This window comes from Amblyraja radiata, chromosome 3 (assembly GCF_010909765.2).
Source record: "Amblyraja radiata isolate CabotCenter1 chromosome 3, sAmbRad1.1.pri, whole genome shotgun sequence".
In the NCBI taxonomy this organism is placed as follows: domain Eukaryota; kingdom Metazoa; phylum Chordata; class Chondrichthyes; order Rajiformes; family Rajidae; genus Amblyraja; species Amblyraja radiata.
Genome location: NC_045958.1, coordinates 72,354,404 through 72,373,035, shown reverse-complemented (window position 1 = coordinate 72,373,035; position 18,632 = coordinate 72,354,404). Strand labels below are relative to the sequence as shown.

At 44.3% G+C, this 18,632-nt stretch overlaps 1 protein-coding gene across 2 annotated transcripts in view; it reads left to right on the top strand.

Moving 5' to 3' along the window:
- The window catches only part of frem1 (FRAS1 related extracellular matrix 1), a 141,577-nt gene extending 124,043 nt beyond the window's left edge, over positions 1-17,534 (top strand). For both annotated transcript variants that reach the window (XM_033018045.1, XM_033018046.1), the window contains 4 exons: positions 127-258; positions 9,352-9,467; positions 10,909-10,994; positions 17,017-17,534. In XM_033018045.1, the coding sequence (XP_032873936.1) occupies positions 127-258; positions 9,352-9,467; positions 10,909-10,994; positions 17,017-17,216 (534 nt within the window). In that variant the 3' untranslated portion in view covers positions 17,217-17,534. The remainder of the gene's footprint in view (positions 1-126; positions 259-9,351; positions 9,468-10,908; positions 10,995-17,016) is intronic.
- The last annotated feature ends 1,098 nt before the right edge of the window (positions 17,535-18,632 follow it).

The window sequence follows — 18,632 nt, the reverse complement described above, 5'->3', positions numbered from 1 at the left end:
AAATGTCCTTTGTATCCTTGTTTGTATCCTTGTTGTATTACCATGAATCGATTGCTGGTTATTTATAATTGCTGAAATCTCTGTCCTTTCCTTGACTAATGTAAATAATAATCTTGGCCTACTTAGGATTATTCAACCATTGCTTTTGGAAAACGATGCACTCCCATCCTCAAAGGTCTCCTATTCTATGATGAAAGTGACCAGAAACTGATTCGATGTGACGGAGTTTCTTGGAAGTCTTGGAACCTGACATTTGAGGTATGATGGAGAATTGAAGTATTCTATTTAAAGTAACACTGTCAGGAAGGGGCAAACCTGGATCTAACCACTGCCAATACTGATCTATCTGTTGGCTCCCATGAAAAGTCATTATGGGTATCCCAGTCTTGTTGTATTGTAAACAAAATCTGCTGATTTGTGCCATATTTGGGGGGGGGGGGGGGGGGGGGGGGGGGGGGGCGGCAGTGTGTTTTTTATTCTAAGTAGCTTACAATATAGCAGCTGTGTGTTCATATTTGTGCAAGCTGTTTCAAACATGACCTGTAATTGATTAGTAATGGGTCGGGGGTTATGGGGAGAAGGCAGGAGAATGGGGTTGAGAGGGAAAGGTATTTAAGAAGGAACTGCGGATGCTGGAATATCGAAGGTAGACAAAAGTGCTGGAGAAACTCAGCGGGTGCAGCAGCATCTATGGAGCAAAGGAAATAGGCAAACATTCGCTCCATAGATGCTGCTGCACCCGCTGAGAGGGAAAGGTAGATCGGCCACAATTGAATGGCGGAGTAGACCTGATGGGCCGAATGGCTTAATTCTGCTCCTCTGTCTTATGGTCATTGTAGAAGCCCCAAAAGCCATTGAGGGTGTACAATTCATCAAGACATTAAAACAAGCTGCCAGTTTGTACCTGGTAGACAAAAGTGCTGGAGAAACTCAGCGGTTGCAGCAGCATCTATGGAGCCAAGGAAATAGGCAACATTTCAGGCCAAAACCCTTCTTCAGACTGATGTAGGGTGGGGGGGGGGCGGGGTCGGGGGGGATGGGGAGAAGGAAAAAAAAAGGAAGAAGAGGAGCCCGAGGGCTGAGGGAGAGCTGTGAAGGGGAGGAGACAGCAAAGGCTACCGGACATTGGTGAAGTCAATGTTCATGCTACTAGGATGCAGACTGCCCAAGCAGAATATGAGGAGAACTGTCCATATGGTGCCAGCGCAATAACCTGGCCCTCAACACCAGCAAAACCAAGGAACTGATTGTGGACGTTGGAAGGAGTAGGAGGTGGACCCACAGCCCCATTTATATCAACGGGTCGATGGTTGAAAGGGTTAAGAACTTTAAATTCCTGGGGGTGCACATCTCTGAAGATCTTTCCTGGTCCGAGAACACTAACGCAATTATCAAAAAAGCTCATCAGCGCCTCTACTTCCTGAGAAGATTACGGAGAGTCTGTTTGTCAAGGAAGACTCTCTCTAACTTCTACAGGTGCACAGTCGAGAGCATGCTGACCGGTTGCATCGTGGCTTGGTTCGGAAATTTGAGCGCCCTGGAGAGGAAAAGACTACAAAAAGTAGTAAACACTGCCCAGTCCATCATCGGCTCTGACCTTCCTTCCATCGAGGGGATTTATCGCAGTCGCTGCCTCAAAAAGGCTGGCAGTATCATCAAAGACCCACACCATCCTGGCCACACACTCATCTCCCTGCTACCTTCAGGTAGAAGGTACAGGAGCCTGAAGACTGCAACAACCAGGTTCAGGAATAGCTACTTCCCCTCAGCCATCAGGCTATTAAACCTGGCTCGGACAAAACTCTGATTATTAGCAACCACTTTCTGTTATTTGCACTACCAGTTTATTTATTCATGTGTGTATATATATATATCATGGTATATGGACACATTTATCTGTTTTGTAGTAAATGCCTACTATTTTCTGTGTGCTTAAGCAAAGCAAGAATTTCATTGTCCTATACAGGGACACATGACAATAAACTCACTTGAACTTGAACTTGAGGTGTTGCTCCTCCAATTTCCGATGGTGCTCACTATGGCCATGGAGGAGGCCCGGGACAGAAAGGTCGGATTCGGAATGGGAGGGGGAGTTGAAGTGCTGAGCCACCTGGAGATCAGGTTGGTTAATGCGGACCGAGCGGAGGTGTTCAGCGAAACGATCGCCAAGCCTATGCTTTAATCTCGGCTAGTGGGGTGAAAGGTGAGGACTAGGGGGACTCTGCCCTTGTTACGAGTGGGGGGATGGGGAGAGAGAGCAGTGTTATGGGGTATGGAAGAGACCCTGGTGAGAGCCTCATTTATAGTAGGGGAGGGGAACCCCTGTTCCCTGAAGAATGAGGACATTTCCGGTGCCCTGGTGTGGAACACTTCATCCTGGGAGCAGATGTGGCGTAGACGGAGGAATTGGGAGTAGGGGATGGAGTCCTTACAGGAAGCAGGATGGTAAAAAGAGTAGTCTAGATAGCCATGGCAGTCAGTGGGTTTATAGTGGAAACCTTCTTTTGTCTACCTTCGATTTTCCAGCATCTGCAGTTCCTTCTTAAACACTGCCAGTTAGTACCTGTTATTTAACATATTCATTTTCCCTACCTTTGAACTCCGCTCCATGCGGTGTTTAGAAGACGATAGCTAATATCAAACATTTAACATACTCGCTGTTATTTCCATTATACTTCCAATACACACAGATTTGCCATTAACACATTTGTGTTCATTACTTTTGAACTCCACTGCGTGCGAAGTTCAGAGGACATCAGCTAGTATCAATTGTCAATATATTCATTGTCCTTACCTTGACACATGCGGCATAGAGAAGCTACCAGCTGGTATTTGCTAGTAACACATTCAGTGTCATTATCTTTGTATCCCGTTTCATGCAGAACAGAGAAGTTGCAATCCAGTGTCAGGTATTAACATATTAAGCATCCTTACCTTTGTACTCTGTTGCGTGAGCAACCAAGAAGTCGCAAATTTTGTATAATGTAAGAGTAAAGTATAATTAACACGTCAATCTACCTCACATTTGTACTTCCACAATTGTCATCTTTTTGGTGTATAAATGTCCTGCTGTACCAACTTAACTTTGGAGTTTTGATCACAGCCTTTGACTGAGACACTTCTCCCCTTGTGCAAGTAAAACTCACTGCTCACCAGCCTTGGAGGGCATCTACTACACACGGTGCCTCAGGAAGGCCGTCAGCATCCACAAAGACTCCTCACACCCTTGTAATGGACTGTTCGAACTCCTACCTTCCGGCAGACGTTACAAGGCCTTCCACGCCCGCACCTCCAGACTCAGGAACAGCTTCATCCCCAGAGCTATAGCTGCTCTGAATCAGCCCTGCTGAGTGCCCCCCACCCCCATGAACTTCCTCCCTCGGATGGTCACGTCGCACATCGACCCGGCATAGACACATTTGCACTTTAGACTGTTTTGACTGTTTTACTGTTCTTTTTATAAATCATGTTTCTTGGGGTATCTAAATCTAAATGTTATTAGTTGTTTAAGTTATGACATCGGATGCAAGCTGCATACCAAATCTCGTTGCACATAAGTGCAATGACAATAAAATATATTATTATTATTATTATTATTATGGTCATAGAATCATACAGTGTGGAAACAGGTCCTTCAGCCCAACTTGCCCACACCGGCCAACATGTTCCAGCTACACTGGTCCCACCTGCCTGCGTTTGCTCCATATCCCTCCAAACCTGTCCTATCCATGTACCTAACTCTTTCTTAAACGTTGGGATAGTCCCAGCCTCAACTACCTCCTCTGGCAGTTTGTTCCATACACCCACCACCCTTTGTGTGAAAAAGTTACCCCTCAGATTCCTATTCAATCTTTTCCCCTTCACCTTAAACCTATGTCCTCTGATCCTCGATTCACCTACTCTGGGCAAGAGATTCTGTGCATCTACCCAATCTATTCCTCTCATGATTTTATACACCTCTGTAAGATCACCCCTCACCCTCCTGCGCTCCAAGGAATAGAGTCCCAGCCTACTCACCCTCTCCCTATAGCTCAGACCCTCTATTCCTGGCAACATCCTCTATTTTAAGATCATAGTCTTAAAATAGAATCAAGCCATTCCGCCCAACTCATCCACACTGACACATGTGTACCCTTCTGTATTAACTCCCACTAACTTGTACCTGCCCAATAGCCCTCTATGCCAAAGTAATTCATACTTCATTCAAATAATTCTTAAATGCACCCTATCTATCTATACTTCTCATAATTTTATATATCTCAATCATGTCCTGTCTTAACCTCTTCCACATCTCCAGTCTCTCCTCTTAAGGGGTTGGACAGGCTAGATGCAGGAAGATTGTTCCTGATGTTGGGGAAGTCCAGAACAAGGGGTCACAGTTTAAGGATAAGGGGGAAATCTTTTAGGACCGAGATGAGAAAAACATTGTTTCCTCGTCTCCGTTCTAAAAGGCTTACTCCTTATTCTTAAACTGTGGCCCCTGGTTCTGGACTCCCCCAACATCGGGAACATGTTTCCTGCCTCTAGCGTGTCCAAGTCCTTAACAATCTTATATGTTTCAATGAGATCTCCTCTCATCCTTCTGAACTCCAGAGTGTAAAGCACAGCTGCTCCATTCTCTCAGCATATGACAGTCCCGCCATCCCAGGAATTAACCTTTTAAACCAACGCTGCACTTCCTCAATAGCAAGAATGTCCTTCCTCAAATTAGGGGACCAAAACTGCCCACAATACTCCAGGTGTGGTCTCACTAGGGCTCTGTCCAATTGCAGAAGGACCTCTTTGCTCCTATATTCGATTCCTCTTGTTATAAAGGCCAACATGCCATTCGCTTTCTTCACTGCCTGCTGTACCTGCATGCTTACTTTCATAGACTGATGTACAAGGACCCCCAGATCCCGTTGTACTTCGTCTTTTCCCAACTTGAAGCCATTTAGATAGTAATCTGCCTTCCTGTTTTTGCTACCAACGTGGATAACCTCACATTTATCCGCATTAAACTTCATCTGCCATGCATCTGCCCACTCCCCCAACCTGTCCAAGTCACCCTGCATTCTCATAGCATCCACCTCACCGTTCACACTGCCACCCAGCTTTGTGTAATCTGCAAATTTGCTCATTTTACTTTGAATCCCTTCATCCAAATCATTGATGTATATTGTAAATAGCTGCGGTCCCAGCACCGAGCCTTGCGGTACCCCACTAGTCACTGCCTGCCATTCTGAAAGTGACTCGTTAATCCCTACTCTTTGTTTCCTGTCTCCTAACCACTTCTCTATCCATGTCAGCACTCTACCCCCAATACCATGTGCCCTAATTTTGCCCACTAATCTCCTATGTGGGACCTTATCAAATGTTTTCTGAAAGTCCAGGCACACTATATCCACTGGCTGTCCCTTGTTCATTTTCCTACTTACATCTTCAAAAAATTCCAGAAGATTTGTCAAGCATGATTTCCCCATCGTAAATCCATGCTGACTCGGACCGATCCTGTTACTGCTATCCAAATGTGCCGCTATGTCATCTGTTATAACATTTCGTCACAGTACCCAATACATAATCAGTATGTTATATGTTACTTCTAATTCCATGCAGGAATTTTAACTTGAATTTCTCCTTCATCTTTCACCATATTATTTCTCACCGGCAAAAGTAGTATTGAACTTTGGTGATTCATTACATCAGTATGGAATAACGGGGGAAATAAAAATGGAATAAACAACCGTTAAAATTAAGTAAATGGATTATTTGACTCGAGAACTTCTAAATGTTTTATTAGCAATAGATAATTAATAGTTTACCTTTCAAATTGTGCATTTAAGTTGATATATGTGTTAATTATCAAGAACACATTATCAATATATGTCCTGATATTCCCTTCAATAGTGAGATTATCAGCAGCGTTAAACTTTGTGGTTTGCTTTCCTTCTGGAGGAGTGGTGAGGTTTTATGTGAAGTTGGGGCTGAGTTTATGTTAGGAACGCCAATGATTACTACCAAAACAGTCAAGTAGGGGAGTTTTAATCTAACAGTAATGCCCCTGTCCCACTTGGGAAACCTGAAGGAAAGCTCTGGAGACCTTGCGCCCCACCCAAAGTTTCCGTGAGGTTCCCGGAGGTTTTGGTCTCTATCCCTAATGGTGGAAAGTGATTTCCGCGTAGTCGAGACTTCTTCTCTGTTCCTGCGATTATTTCAAAAAAAAAACAAAGCCGACCTCGACTAAAAATAGGTTGCTGTTTGGTCGAAGCCAGTGGAGTGGGGTTGCTATTTACTTACAGGCAGTCGAAGGCAATCTCCTTCGCTGACCAGACATTTTGATTGGCTCATTGGAGTTTTCAGCAAAGATCCTGTAGGATCTTTGGTTTTCAGGACCTAGAAGATCTGCCGGAAGGTAAAATGCCCGCTAATTTTATTAAACTTCTTAAAACTGTCTCCACTCCTTCTCCCCCCCCCCCCTTCTCTCCCCATCACCCCCCCCCCCTTCACCCCCCTTCTCTCCCCCCTTCTCTCCCCCCTTCTCTCCCCCCTTCTCTCCCCCCTTCTCTCCCCCCTTCTCTCCCCCCTTCTCTCCCCCCTTCTCTCCCCCCCTCTCTCCTCCTCTCCCCTTCTCTCCCATGCTCTCTAAAGCAAGAGCGGATCTCGCTATCAAAACATGGAGGGGACCGGGGGGGACATTTTTTTGGCGGCCACGCACGCATGCGCACACTCAAACACACACGCGCGAGGCTTCGGAGGTTCAACCCAGCGCTAAATGCAGCTCAACTCTGCCTGTCTCACCGGGTTAACTACAGCCCTGTCTGGACTGACGGGACACCAGCGCTGCTTCTCCGCACTGGCCATATTTCCCACAAGTTCAGGAAGGCTGTAGGCTCACCTCGCGGGACAGGCAGAGTTAGCTGGGTTTAGCGCTGTTTCTCTGCGCTGGCCCGTCTGATTCCCGACCAAAGATCCTATAGCAGAGGATCTTTGCTGCCGACCTCTCTGGCCACCCGCGGGGGGGTACTCGGGAGGGGACAGGACAGCGCCAGAGAGCCGGCCGGGATCGATCCTGGCTGCGGATGAAACGCAGGTCTGTGCCACGTCTCCCTCCTACAATCACCGCACTCTATACTCAGTCCCCCCCCCCCACTCCTCCGTCCTCCAATCATCGCACTGAATCATCATGTCCTGCCCCCATTGCCTGCCGACCGACGTCTCTTGTCCAATCGGCGCCCTCGATCATCAGTCCCACCCCCAATATCTCGTGGAAAGCGGAGATTTCACCGGGTTTTAAAATCCAGGTTACAAAAACTTGGGGGGGATGTCCCCCCCACCTCTCAAAACAGAGGGGGGACGTGTCCCCTCTGCCCCCACCCCCGGGTTTTCCGCCCCTGCTCTAAAAGGCAGCCGTTTACCTTCCTCTTCATTGCGCAGACAACGCTCCTCCACTGCCCCTGGCCTCCACCTTCGCGATGTGTTTGTGTGTGTGTGTGCGGTCGGTAGCAAAGATCCTGTAGGATCTTTGGTCAGTTGATGCAACTCACGCTTCGGTCGAGGCTTCCAGGCAAGTGACCAAAACCTCTGGCGACTCATGGAAACCTTGGGTGGGGCGCAAGGTCACCAGAGGTTTCCGTTCAGGTTTCCTAAGTGGGACAGGGGCATAAGAGTGCACTTTGCCTGTAGTATTAAGTCAAGTCAAGTCAATTTTATTTCTATAGCACATTTAAAAACAACTCTCGTTGACCAAAGTGCCTTGCATTGGTGCAGGTGCTAATGTGCTACAAACAGTAGTACATAGATCAACAATACATACATAGATGCATACATACAGCGCTCCCTCAACAAAGACTTGAGAGTGGAAATATGTTTTAAGTCTAGACTTAAAAGAGTCGATGGAGGGGGCAGTTCTGATGGGAAGAGGGATGCTGTTCCATAGTCTAGGAACTACAAACACAAAGGTGCGGTCGCCCCAGAGCTTATGCCTAGACGGTCAGTTACCCCAAGACGGGTGGTCAGTCACCCCAAGTCGGCCGGTCTGAGGGACCTGGAGGTGGTATGGTGGGTAAGCAGATTTTTGATGTAGGTGGAGGCAAATCCGTTAAGGGCTTTGTAAACATAAAGAAAGAGCTTGAAATTGATTCGGAACCGCACAGGGAGAGAGGCCAGAACCGGGGTGATGTGGACCCTTTTCCGGGTGCCCGTCAGGAGTCTCGCTGTGGCGTTTTGGACCAATTGCAGGCGGGACAGGGATGATTGGCTGATGCCAGTGTAAAGGGAGTTGCAGTAATCAAGACGGGAGGAGATAAATGAGTGGATGATCTTTTCAAGGTCGTCAAACTGGAGGAATTGTTTTATTTTAGCTATCGTCCGAAGCTGGAAGAAGCTAGCTTTTACCACGGCATTGACTTGTTTGTCAAATTTCAACGCTTCACTTTTAATTTTGCAGTTACTGCTTCTATCACTAATGATATTAATACTCTCAGTTAAAATATATCAACACCACTTTGCAGTTAGTACTTCCACTAGTTACAGGGACCATCCAAACTGAATGGTATATCTTTTCTAAAATTGGATTTCATTTGGCTATCTGCTTTCAGGAAACCCTAGCGCCTTGCAGGAAGAGGTCCTCTCTACTTCTCTCCATTACATTGACCAAGACCTTCAGATTCATATCAGGAAATGAGTGTTGTCTTTAGACTTTACTTTAGACTTTGGAGATACAGCTTGGAAACAGGCCCTACACCGAGTTCAGTGATCACCCCGTACACTGACATTATCCAGCACACTTGGGACAATTTTTACAATTTTACTAAAACCAATTAACCTACAAACCTGTACGTCTTTGGAATGTGGAAGAAAACTGGAGCACTCAGTGAAAAAAACCCACACGATCATAGGGAGAACGTAGTCAGGATCGAACCCAGGTTTCTGGTGCTGTAAGGCAGCAACTCTACTGTTGCATCACTGTGCCACCACTTCTCTTGTTATGGTCTCTCCTTTTAGCTGCTGAAGCCTCCAGAATGATTCTACTGTCAGTTGCAATCACGTTCCCCTTTAAATGGTGCAAATGGGGCTTAATTAGTGCTATTTAGTTCAATCTGCTTTTCGCTCCTCGTAAATTACTTTTCCTGTGAATATGTATTATGACACTAACAGTGTTGATTAGTCCATGCTACTTTCTGCCCAAGAGGCATTGTTTAATTACACATTGCAAGCCATCTCCATCTAATTTAGTTGACTAGGCTCTTTGAAGTCGATATTTTAAATATTAAATTGCTGGTAATAGATTTACATTTTTTGCAACATATTTGACAGAACATGGATCCTTCAGTAATCATAAATTGAATATTTAATGACAATCTTTAATTTTAGGAACAAAATGCCAAAAGGTGTCCCTTTGGTTGGACCTTCCACAACAATCACTGCTATTATCTGAACACTGAGCACAAGGCAACCTGGACACGAGCAGCTCGAGCCTGCAAGGAGATGTAAGACTTAAAGTTAATGTGTTCATTTATTTAATTTGATTGATATCTTGGCTGCGTAGGTGGACTGTTCTGGTACCGTTGGACTCCTCTCTGAGGCTGTGATCTCTGTTGTCCAGTAAAAGGGATAGTCCAGAAAGGCTCTGGAATCGAGGATGCCGGAAATTTGGGGATGGACCTGTATTTTATTAAATTTCAAAATAGCCTTTATTCAAGTAATAAATATATACAATACAGGAACCATGCAAAAAATTCATCCGACTTTCTCGGAGGCTATACAAACATTCGATGCTGTTTACACACAATACCCAAATTTCACAAATTTCTCCCACATCCTTGCCACTCATGTGGCCCACTGGCATGGAATCACTTCCCTTATTTTGAGGGGTGTCTCTACCACACCCTGCCCCCCATGTCCAGCAGCAGAAGGACCCTAGACTGTGGTCCTCCCCCACAGAGCCTTGGCTTCAGTGCGTCCCTCAGCACGTACTCCTGCAGTCTGCAACTGGCCGGCCGGCAACATTCCCCGACGGACATCTCGCTCCGCTGGGAGGTCAGCAAAGCTCTGGCAGACCAAAGAGTGTCTTTCACTGACGATGACCTTCCAGCAGCACTCGGTGTCAGTTTCTGAATTTGTCCCTGGGAACAGTCCGTAAATTACAAAGTCCACTGTGACGGAGCTGTTCAGAATAAATCGTAACAGGGACCCTTGCAAACCTCTCCACACTTTCTTTGCGAATCCACACTCTGCAAAGATGTGGGCAACCGTCTCCTCTCCATAAAGCCGTCCCGAGGGCAGCGTGCGTTGGTAGTGAGGTTCCGACGGTGCAGGAAGGATCTGACTGGGAGGGCTCCCCTCACCGCCAACCAAGCCAGGTCTTGGTGCTTGTTGGTGAGTTCTGGCAATGAGGCATTTCGCCAGACAAGCTGGGCAGTCTGCTCTGGGAACCATGCCACGGGATCCATGGAGTCATTTCCCTGCAGTGCCTGCAGGACAATCCATGCTGACCACTGCCCGGTGAACTTGTGATCAAAGTTGTTGGTCCTGAAGCATCTGTGCCCAGCTGCTGCACATTGCCTTCGCAACACCGGGGACAGGTAGAACCTCAGGATCTGGAATACTATTCAAGAGATATGAGTCCCAGTTAGAATTATTTGTACAAGGTGGATCATCTCACCTCTGCTTGCAACTCATTCTAACATTCAGTTGGGTAATGTTACCCACATCGAGAATGGATCATCTTCAGATTGAGAAGCAGCTATGTATTTGTGGATGCAAACCATATTTTATCTTTCCATAGTTCAGTGCAATTGCAATGGATGACCTCATAAGTGAACACAGCTTTTAAAATGTTAATTCAAAAATTCCTCCTCATTGAACAACATTTTGCAGCATCGCTCATGCCCATTTTAAATGTGAATTATTAAGTCTCACTTTCAACAGGCACCATGGCAACCTTGTGAGTGTCATCTCAAAACAGGACATGGAGTGGCTGTGGGATTTCAGTGGAAGGCGGCCTTTCTGGATTGGTATGTAAATACCTTCTTTCATGAAAATTAATGTATGAATGTTGGTGTGTGCTCAGTTTCTGCATGACTGAATTTATAATTCCTCTTCAGCAGCTGAGATAAGGAACCTCATGACTATCCCCAGAACAATCTCCTGCCGTATATTACTGTCTAGTACAGGGGCCTCCAAACCTTTCAGCATGAGGGCCACATTATATACTTGGCACATTTTTGCGGGCCGTAGGAAAAAATAAAGAAATGTCACACAGACACACACTATGACACACACAGACACACACATGGTGACACACACAGACACACACACACGGTGACACACACACTGTGACAAACACAGACACACACACACGGTGACACACACACACACACACACACACTGTGACACACGCAGACACACACACACAGACACACACACACACTGTGACACACACAGACACACTGAAACGGAGAGATAGATTTTTTTATCCCCTCCGGGTGCTCTGGTTTCCTCCCACACTGCAGGTTAACTGAATTTGTCCCGAATGTGTGTAGGATAGTGCTAGTGCGTAGAGGCATTGCTTCGATGTGCTGAAGGGTCTGTTTCTGCGCTGTCTCTCTAAAGCCGCGCTACCACAGAACCCGCTAAATAGCGTGCCGCACGGAAGAGCTTGCTGCGGGCCACATAAAATCTCGTGGTGGGCCTGGACGTGGCCCGCGGGCCATAGTTTGGAGACCCCTGGAATAGTGGAGTGGGCATGATGGTTCAGTGGATTACATTTATTTTCAATCAACCTCTCACCGCACTCTCCATCCCAACCATTGTTTTTAAAAATTGACGCTGTTGGGGGAGAAATGTAGTGGATCAAATATATTTTAGTTTAGTTTAATGATGCAATGCAGAAACAGGCCATTCAACCCACCGAGTCCATGCAAACCAGCGATCACCTTGTCCACTAGCACTATCCTACACACTGCGAATAATTTACAATTATACCAAATCTGCATGTCTTTGGAATGTTGGAGGAAACCAAAGCACCCAGAGAAAACCCACGTGGTCACAGGGAGAACAGACAAACTCCATACAGACAACACCCGTTGTCAGAATTGAACTGTGGTCTCTGGTGCTGAAAGGCAACAACTTTACCGCTGTACCACTGTGTAATTCTGAGCAATTTCACAGCAGCAACTTTCCACGGCTAACGTTCTCCAGGGCTAATATTCTCTATGGGTGATACGGTTGTGTGCGTGAACTGACCTTCCTTCCTGCAGCATACTGTATACACAATGAATTAAATTGTATTTATCATGGACCTGATACTTATGGAGAATGGGGAAGGTATGAGTGGAGCCTAAAGCAATGGGGGAGAGGGAGTTGCATAAAGATCCTGCTGCAGTATCTCATCATTAACATGGTTTGTGTGTTTCATCCTTTGGTTGGACAAGCTGACCAACATAGGCAGAAAAAATCCTTGACAACCAGAGGTGTGTGGTAATAGACTCCAGTAATCAAGAGTGAAGGAAACTAGATCGGTACACTCCAGCCCGGCTTTAGGATTTGGGGTGGAGGGCATTCGCATTCTGACCATGGCAGATGAGTTGGCTGCTGATTGGGCTCAAGGAAGATCAAGCATGATCTGTGAAGAAGAGCAGATGCTGGCCACAGATCAAGGCTTGGGTGGCAGATGATGGGGGACTGATGGCTAGGATCATAGGAAAAAACAGGGGAGTGATCCAGGGTGGTTGGGGGTCATGGGTAGCGAGCATGATGTGGGTGAAGGACAGGTAAGGCAGGCCAAAGACTTTCCAAGAAAGCTGGACAGCATTACTGCTACTGCTCCTGGCCTTCAAAAAGTGGTTTGCAGCTGGATTGCCTCAGGCTTGGGTAACCCACACACCAGCAGTTAAGATTAATTCAGACGCGATGAAACAATTTGATTAAATTAAATATTTTAAATGCATATCCTGTCTTCCCAAGACTCACATGAGCTGCTCTGTGCTGATATAAAAATGGCAATAGGCCCACATATGTTAGATTGGGATAGCATTTGCACTTCCTAGCGCTTAATCCATATTGCAACTGTTTAGGAAGTGTAATATTCAGCTCCAGATGTTTCTGCCCAACCATTGCTGTAGAAAGGCACAAAATGATGGAGTAACTCAGCGGGTCAGGCAATATCTATGGAGAAAAATGATGTGACATTTTGGGTCAGAAACCTTCTTTAGACTGAGAAAGGTCGTCATTAGACTCCTCTATGACAGGTAAACTGCTCATTGTTTTTTTGTGCAAGATTGCTGTTTAACTTTATGTTCTATTATAACTCATTGCTTCTGCAAAAGGCAAATTAATTGTCTGTTATGTGAATAGTGTCATGGTAAATGTAAAATGATAGAAGCAGTTTATAAACTAATTGTTTCATTGACATTAATATTCTTCTTGATACTCACTATTTTGTGTTTAATCTTTGCTGCCATTCAATAATGAATTCTCTTACCTAACGATCAATTAATGATTAATAATTTACTCTTGGTCATCAGCGACTCAACACCAAAAGCCTATACTAGCAAAAACCAACTGAATTTTGGAAAGCTCTGATAGAAACAATTCATCGATGTCCAATGTGGTTGTAGAATATCTTTAAGCTTAAGCATGTCCTCTCTGTATGCACAGGTACAGTGCCCTCCATAATGTTTGGAACAAAGATCCATCATTTATTTATTTGCCTCTGTACAATTTGAGATTTGTAATGGAATAAATCACATGTGGTTAAAGTGCACATTGTCAGATTTTAATAAAGGCCATTTTTATACATTTTGGTTTCACCATGTAGAAATTACAGCAGTGCTTATACATAGTCCACGCATTTCAGGGCACCATAATGTTTGAGACACAGCAATGTCATATAAATTAAAGTAGTCGTGTTTAGTATTTTGATGCATATCCTTTGTATGCAATGACTGCTGAAGTCTGCGATTCATGGACATCACCAGTTGCTGGGTGTCTTCTCTGGTGACGCTCTGCCAGGCCCGTATTGCAGCCATCTTTATCTTATGCTTGTTTTGGGGGCTAGACCCCTTCAGTTTTATCTTCAGTAGATAAAAGGCATGCTCAATTGGGTTCAGTACGTGTGATTGACTTGGCCACTCAAGCATTGACCATTTTTTGCTTTGAAAAACTCCTTTGTTGCTTTAGCAGTATGTTTGGGATCATTGTCTTGCTGCTGAATGAACTGCCGGCCAATGAGTTTTGAGGCATTTGTTTGAACTTGAGCAGATAGGATGTGTCTATACACTTCAGAATTCATTATACTACTACCATCAGCAGTTGTATCATCAATGAAGATAAGTGAGCCAGTACCTTCAGCAGTCATACATGCCCAGGCCATAACACCCCCACCACCATGTTTTACAGATGAGGTGGTATGCTTTGGATCTTGGGCAGTTCCTTCTCTCTTCCATACTTTGCTCTTGCCATCACTCTGATATGTTAATCTTTGTCTCATCTGTCCACAAGACCTTTTATCCAGAACTGTGGTTGCTCTTTTAATTACCTCTTGGCAAACTGTGACCTGACCATCCTATTTTTGCAGCTAACCAGTGGTTTGCATCTTGCAGTGTAGCCTCTGTATTTCTGTTCATGAAGTCTTCTGGGGACAGTGATCATTGACAATTCCACTCCTGAAGAGTGTTTCTGATCTGTCGGACAGGGGTTTGGGGATTTTTCTTTATTATAGAGAGAATTCTGTCATCATCTGTGGAGGTCTTCCTTGGCCTGCCCGTCCCTTTGCGATTACGCTCACCAGTGCTCTCTTTCTTCTTAATGATAGAAACATAGAAATTAGGTGCAGGAGTAGGCCATTCGGCCCTTCGAGCCTGTACCGCCATTCAATATGATCATGGCTGATCATCCAACTCAGTATCCCGTACCTGCCTTCTCTCCATACTCTCTGATCCCCTTAGCCACAAGGGCCACATCTAACTCCCTCTTAAATATAGCCAATGAACTGGCCTCAACTACCCTCTGTGGCAGAGAGTTCCAGAGATTCACCACTCTCTGTGTGAAAAAAGTTTTTCTCATCTCGGTTTTAAAGGATTTCCCCCTTATCCTTAAGCTGTGACCCCTGTCCTGGACTTCCCCAACATCGGGAACAATCTTCATGCATCTAGCCTGTCCAACCCCTTAAGAATTTTGTAAGTTTCTATAAAATCCCCTCTCAATCTCCTAAATTCTATGTTGTTTGATGATGTTTCAAACAGTTGATTTTGGTAAGCCTAATGTTTGGTTGATGGCTCTAACAGTTTTATTCTTGTCTCTCAGTCTCATAATGGCTTATTTGACTTTCATTGGCACAACTTTGGTCCTCATGTTGATAAACAGCAATAAAAGTTTCCAAAGGTGATGGAAAGACTTGAGAAAAGATTAGGTGCTGAGATTTCTCTTATACCAGCATTAAGGGGGCAATTAAACACACCTGAGCAATTACAAACGCCTGTAAAGCCATGTGTCCCAAATGTTATGGTGCCCTGAAATGGGGGACGATGTATAAGCACTGTTGTAATTTCTACATGGTGAAATCAAAATGGATAAAAATGGCCTTTAATAAAATCTGACAATGTGCACTTTAACCACATGCGATTTTTTTAAATTACAAATTTCAAATTGTTGATTACAGAGGCAAATAAATAAATGATGGATCTATGTCCAAAACAATATGGAGGGCACGGTATATTCATATTACCATCCTGTGGTGCTGGAGTGTCAAATTGTGAGAGAACACAAGATAAGGAAGCAGGCGTGCGCTAGTCAGCTCCTCTTGACCAGTCCAGCGTTCAGTAAGTTCATAGCTGATCTTTTATTTCCATGCCACTTCATTACACTGATTCCAAATCCCTTGATGTCCTTAATTTCTAGAATTCTGTCATTTTATTTGTAGAGAGTCTCACAGTGTGGAAACAGGCCCTTCGGCCCAACTTGCCCACACCAGCCAACGTGTCCCATATTACCTGGCCAATATCCCTCAAAACCTGTCCTATCCATGCACCTGTATAAATGTTTCTTAAACATTGCAATATACCAGCTTCATTGAGATAGTGTTGTGGTTCAATGTTCTTAAACAGACGCAAATAAAGTAATTATAAAGAAAAAACAATAAAAACATTATTCCCAATTCTCATCCAACAACTTAATCTGAATTTCACATTGAATTAATTGAATTAAAACCATAACAAGAAAGCAAACTTAAAATGCCGACAAGGTCACCAATCCTAATGCCAGGTTATGCGGCAAAGAAAATGAACAGTCTCTTTGCTGAGCCAAGTCCCCTGTTTAATAAAAGTTGAGAAGACAGAGAATACACAGTTAATTTCTACATAGTCAATACATTTCCAAAGAGCAAAGAAGAAGAAAATAAATTTGTCCCAGGCTCAACGTCCGTACAGCTGCAACTTCTTAAAGAGACACTACCTTTTAAAACACATGAGATTCCACAAAGATTTATCACGTAAATGAGCAAGCTCATTCAATGACATCCTCTTTCATCTTAATTATATGATTCATTCAACATTCACCCAGAACTGGTTCCACAATCAAGTAACAGTCTTTAAACTAACTAATCCCTTGTCAGTTTTTTTTACGTTGGGCATATACATCGTGCCTCAAATATTATAGAAACTAGATTATTGCAAGTCCTTCAAGTCCCACCATGTCTTTCAATTCCCTCCATGAACCTCAGGCCTATTGTATCTCATTAATCTTTGATTTTAGCTAACATCAGAGGCACGTTGTTTTAATCTACACTTAATGAACTGAGAACTCTTCATCAATCAGAATGTTAGTTGTACATCCCTGTTAATTAGCCACTATTGTTCAAATGGTTCATTGTCAAAGTACATGCATGAAAAACCTTTTTGCACTCCTGCAAATGATGTTAAAAAAAGTAAGTAATTCTTCCATTAAAGGTCTATCATTTATGCGTTTCATAGAAGTTAGTCTCATAGTATCTGTGCCAATTGGATCCAGTGAATTACTTGATTTCCTTCAAATCCTTAGGCCTCAGTGACAGGATCAGGCCAGGCAAATGGGATTGGGCTGGAGGAGAGCAAGTGTCATTCACAAACTGGAAGCGAGGTTTCCCACCTGCATTAAGGAAGAAAGGCAAGAACTGTGTCCTGGTGCGGAGAAGAGGAAAGTGGCAAGTGAAAAACTGCAAGCGGGGCAAGCCACATTACTACATGTGCTTCATTCATTAATAAATCAACGGTTATTCATGTTGGTGTCAATATATACACGTTGTAATCATATAGTATTTATTTACTACATTTGGAAGGGCACCCAATACAGCATTTATATTTTTACTGGCCTTATCATGGATATTGGATACAAATTGTAGCAGAATATAGAAGAGCAATCAAATTAGTTGTAACTAATCGTAATGCATTATACAATGTATTTCCCAGCAATAATTGTTAAGGAAGGAAGTAGATATTGGCTTATACCGAAGATAGACATAATGCTGGAGTAATTTAGCTGGTCAGGCAGCATCTCTTGAGAAAAAGGATGGGTGACAATTTGAAGTAACCCCTGCATTCTGTCTCTCTCCCCCCCCCCCCCCCCCCCCCCCCCCCCCCCCCCCCCCCCCCCCCCCCCCAACGTAGTCGTCCTACTAGTTCCCCTGTTTGCATCCCTGTATTCCTTCGATATCACCTCTTCCCCAGTCAAAAATAGGTCCTTATGGCTCCACCCTAACTTGGTCATCTATTACCGGCTCTGATTAGTTCTGCCTTTTTCCTACCTCTAGCACCCCCCCCCCCCCCCTCCCCCCCCCCCCCCCACCACCCCCCACCACCATTCTACATTCAATCTGAAGGAAGGGTTCTGACCCAAAATGTCACCCATCCTTTTTCTGTAGAGATGCTGCCTGATCCCCTGAGTTACTCGAGCACTTTGTGCCTATGCCAGCAATAATTTTTGAATTAAATTGCTGGACCAATTTTGGATTTACTGGACCAATTGTGACATTTAGTTGAGGATTGTTCTTGACAGATTTTCAACACGTTTTATTCTCAATTATTACATAAGAGATGTATAAATTAATACATGAGAACTTGTGAGGATCATGCAAGGTACAGTGGGGATACATTTGAGTGTGGCCAGTATTTGAACAGTATACTAATAGTTTTAATAAGCCACATTCACAGATGAGTTCCATCCCTTCCATAAGGTCTTTAAAGCATGAAACGTATGTGGTGCTCTGACAGTGGTTTACATTTCCAGGTCAGTAACTTGGTGTGTAAACTATAAAACTGTACAGTGCCTGGTCATAACCATCACTGACACCCTTACTGCGGCCAGAATATCGAGACCTATGTTTTTTACAGTTCCATCTTCTTCTTCTTGCGTCTGGCATGCACAGCCTAAAGTTGCAGGACAACTTGTTCAATTTGATCTTATTTGAATGCACGCCGGGTTGATTGCATTCGTCGAAACAGGACGGACCATGTAAAGGTTGCAATCTTCCACCCCTGCAGTTCCATAAACAGTCAGGGAGACTCAATTATTATTTTCCCTCTTTCCTGTAATCATACGTATATCTAGGAAAACACATTTATTTATCGGTGCATAAATATAATCATTTTTATCACTTGACATTGCAAACGTTCCTGTCG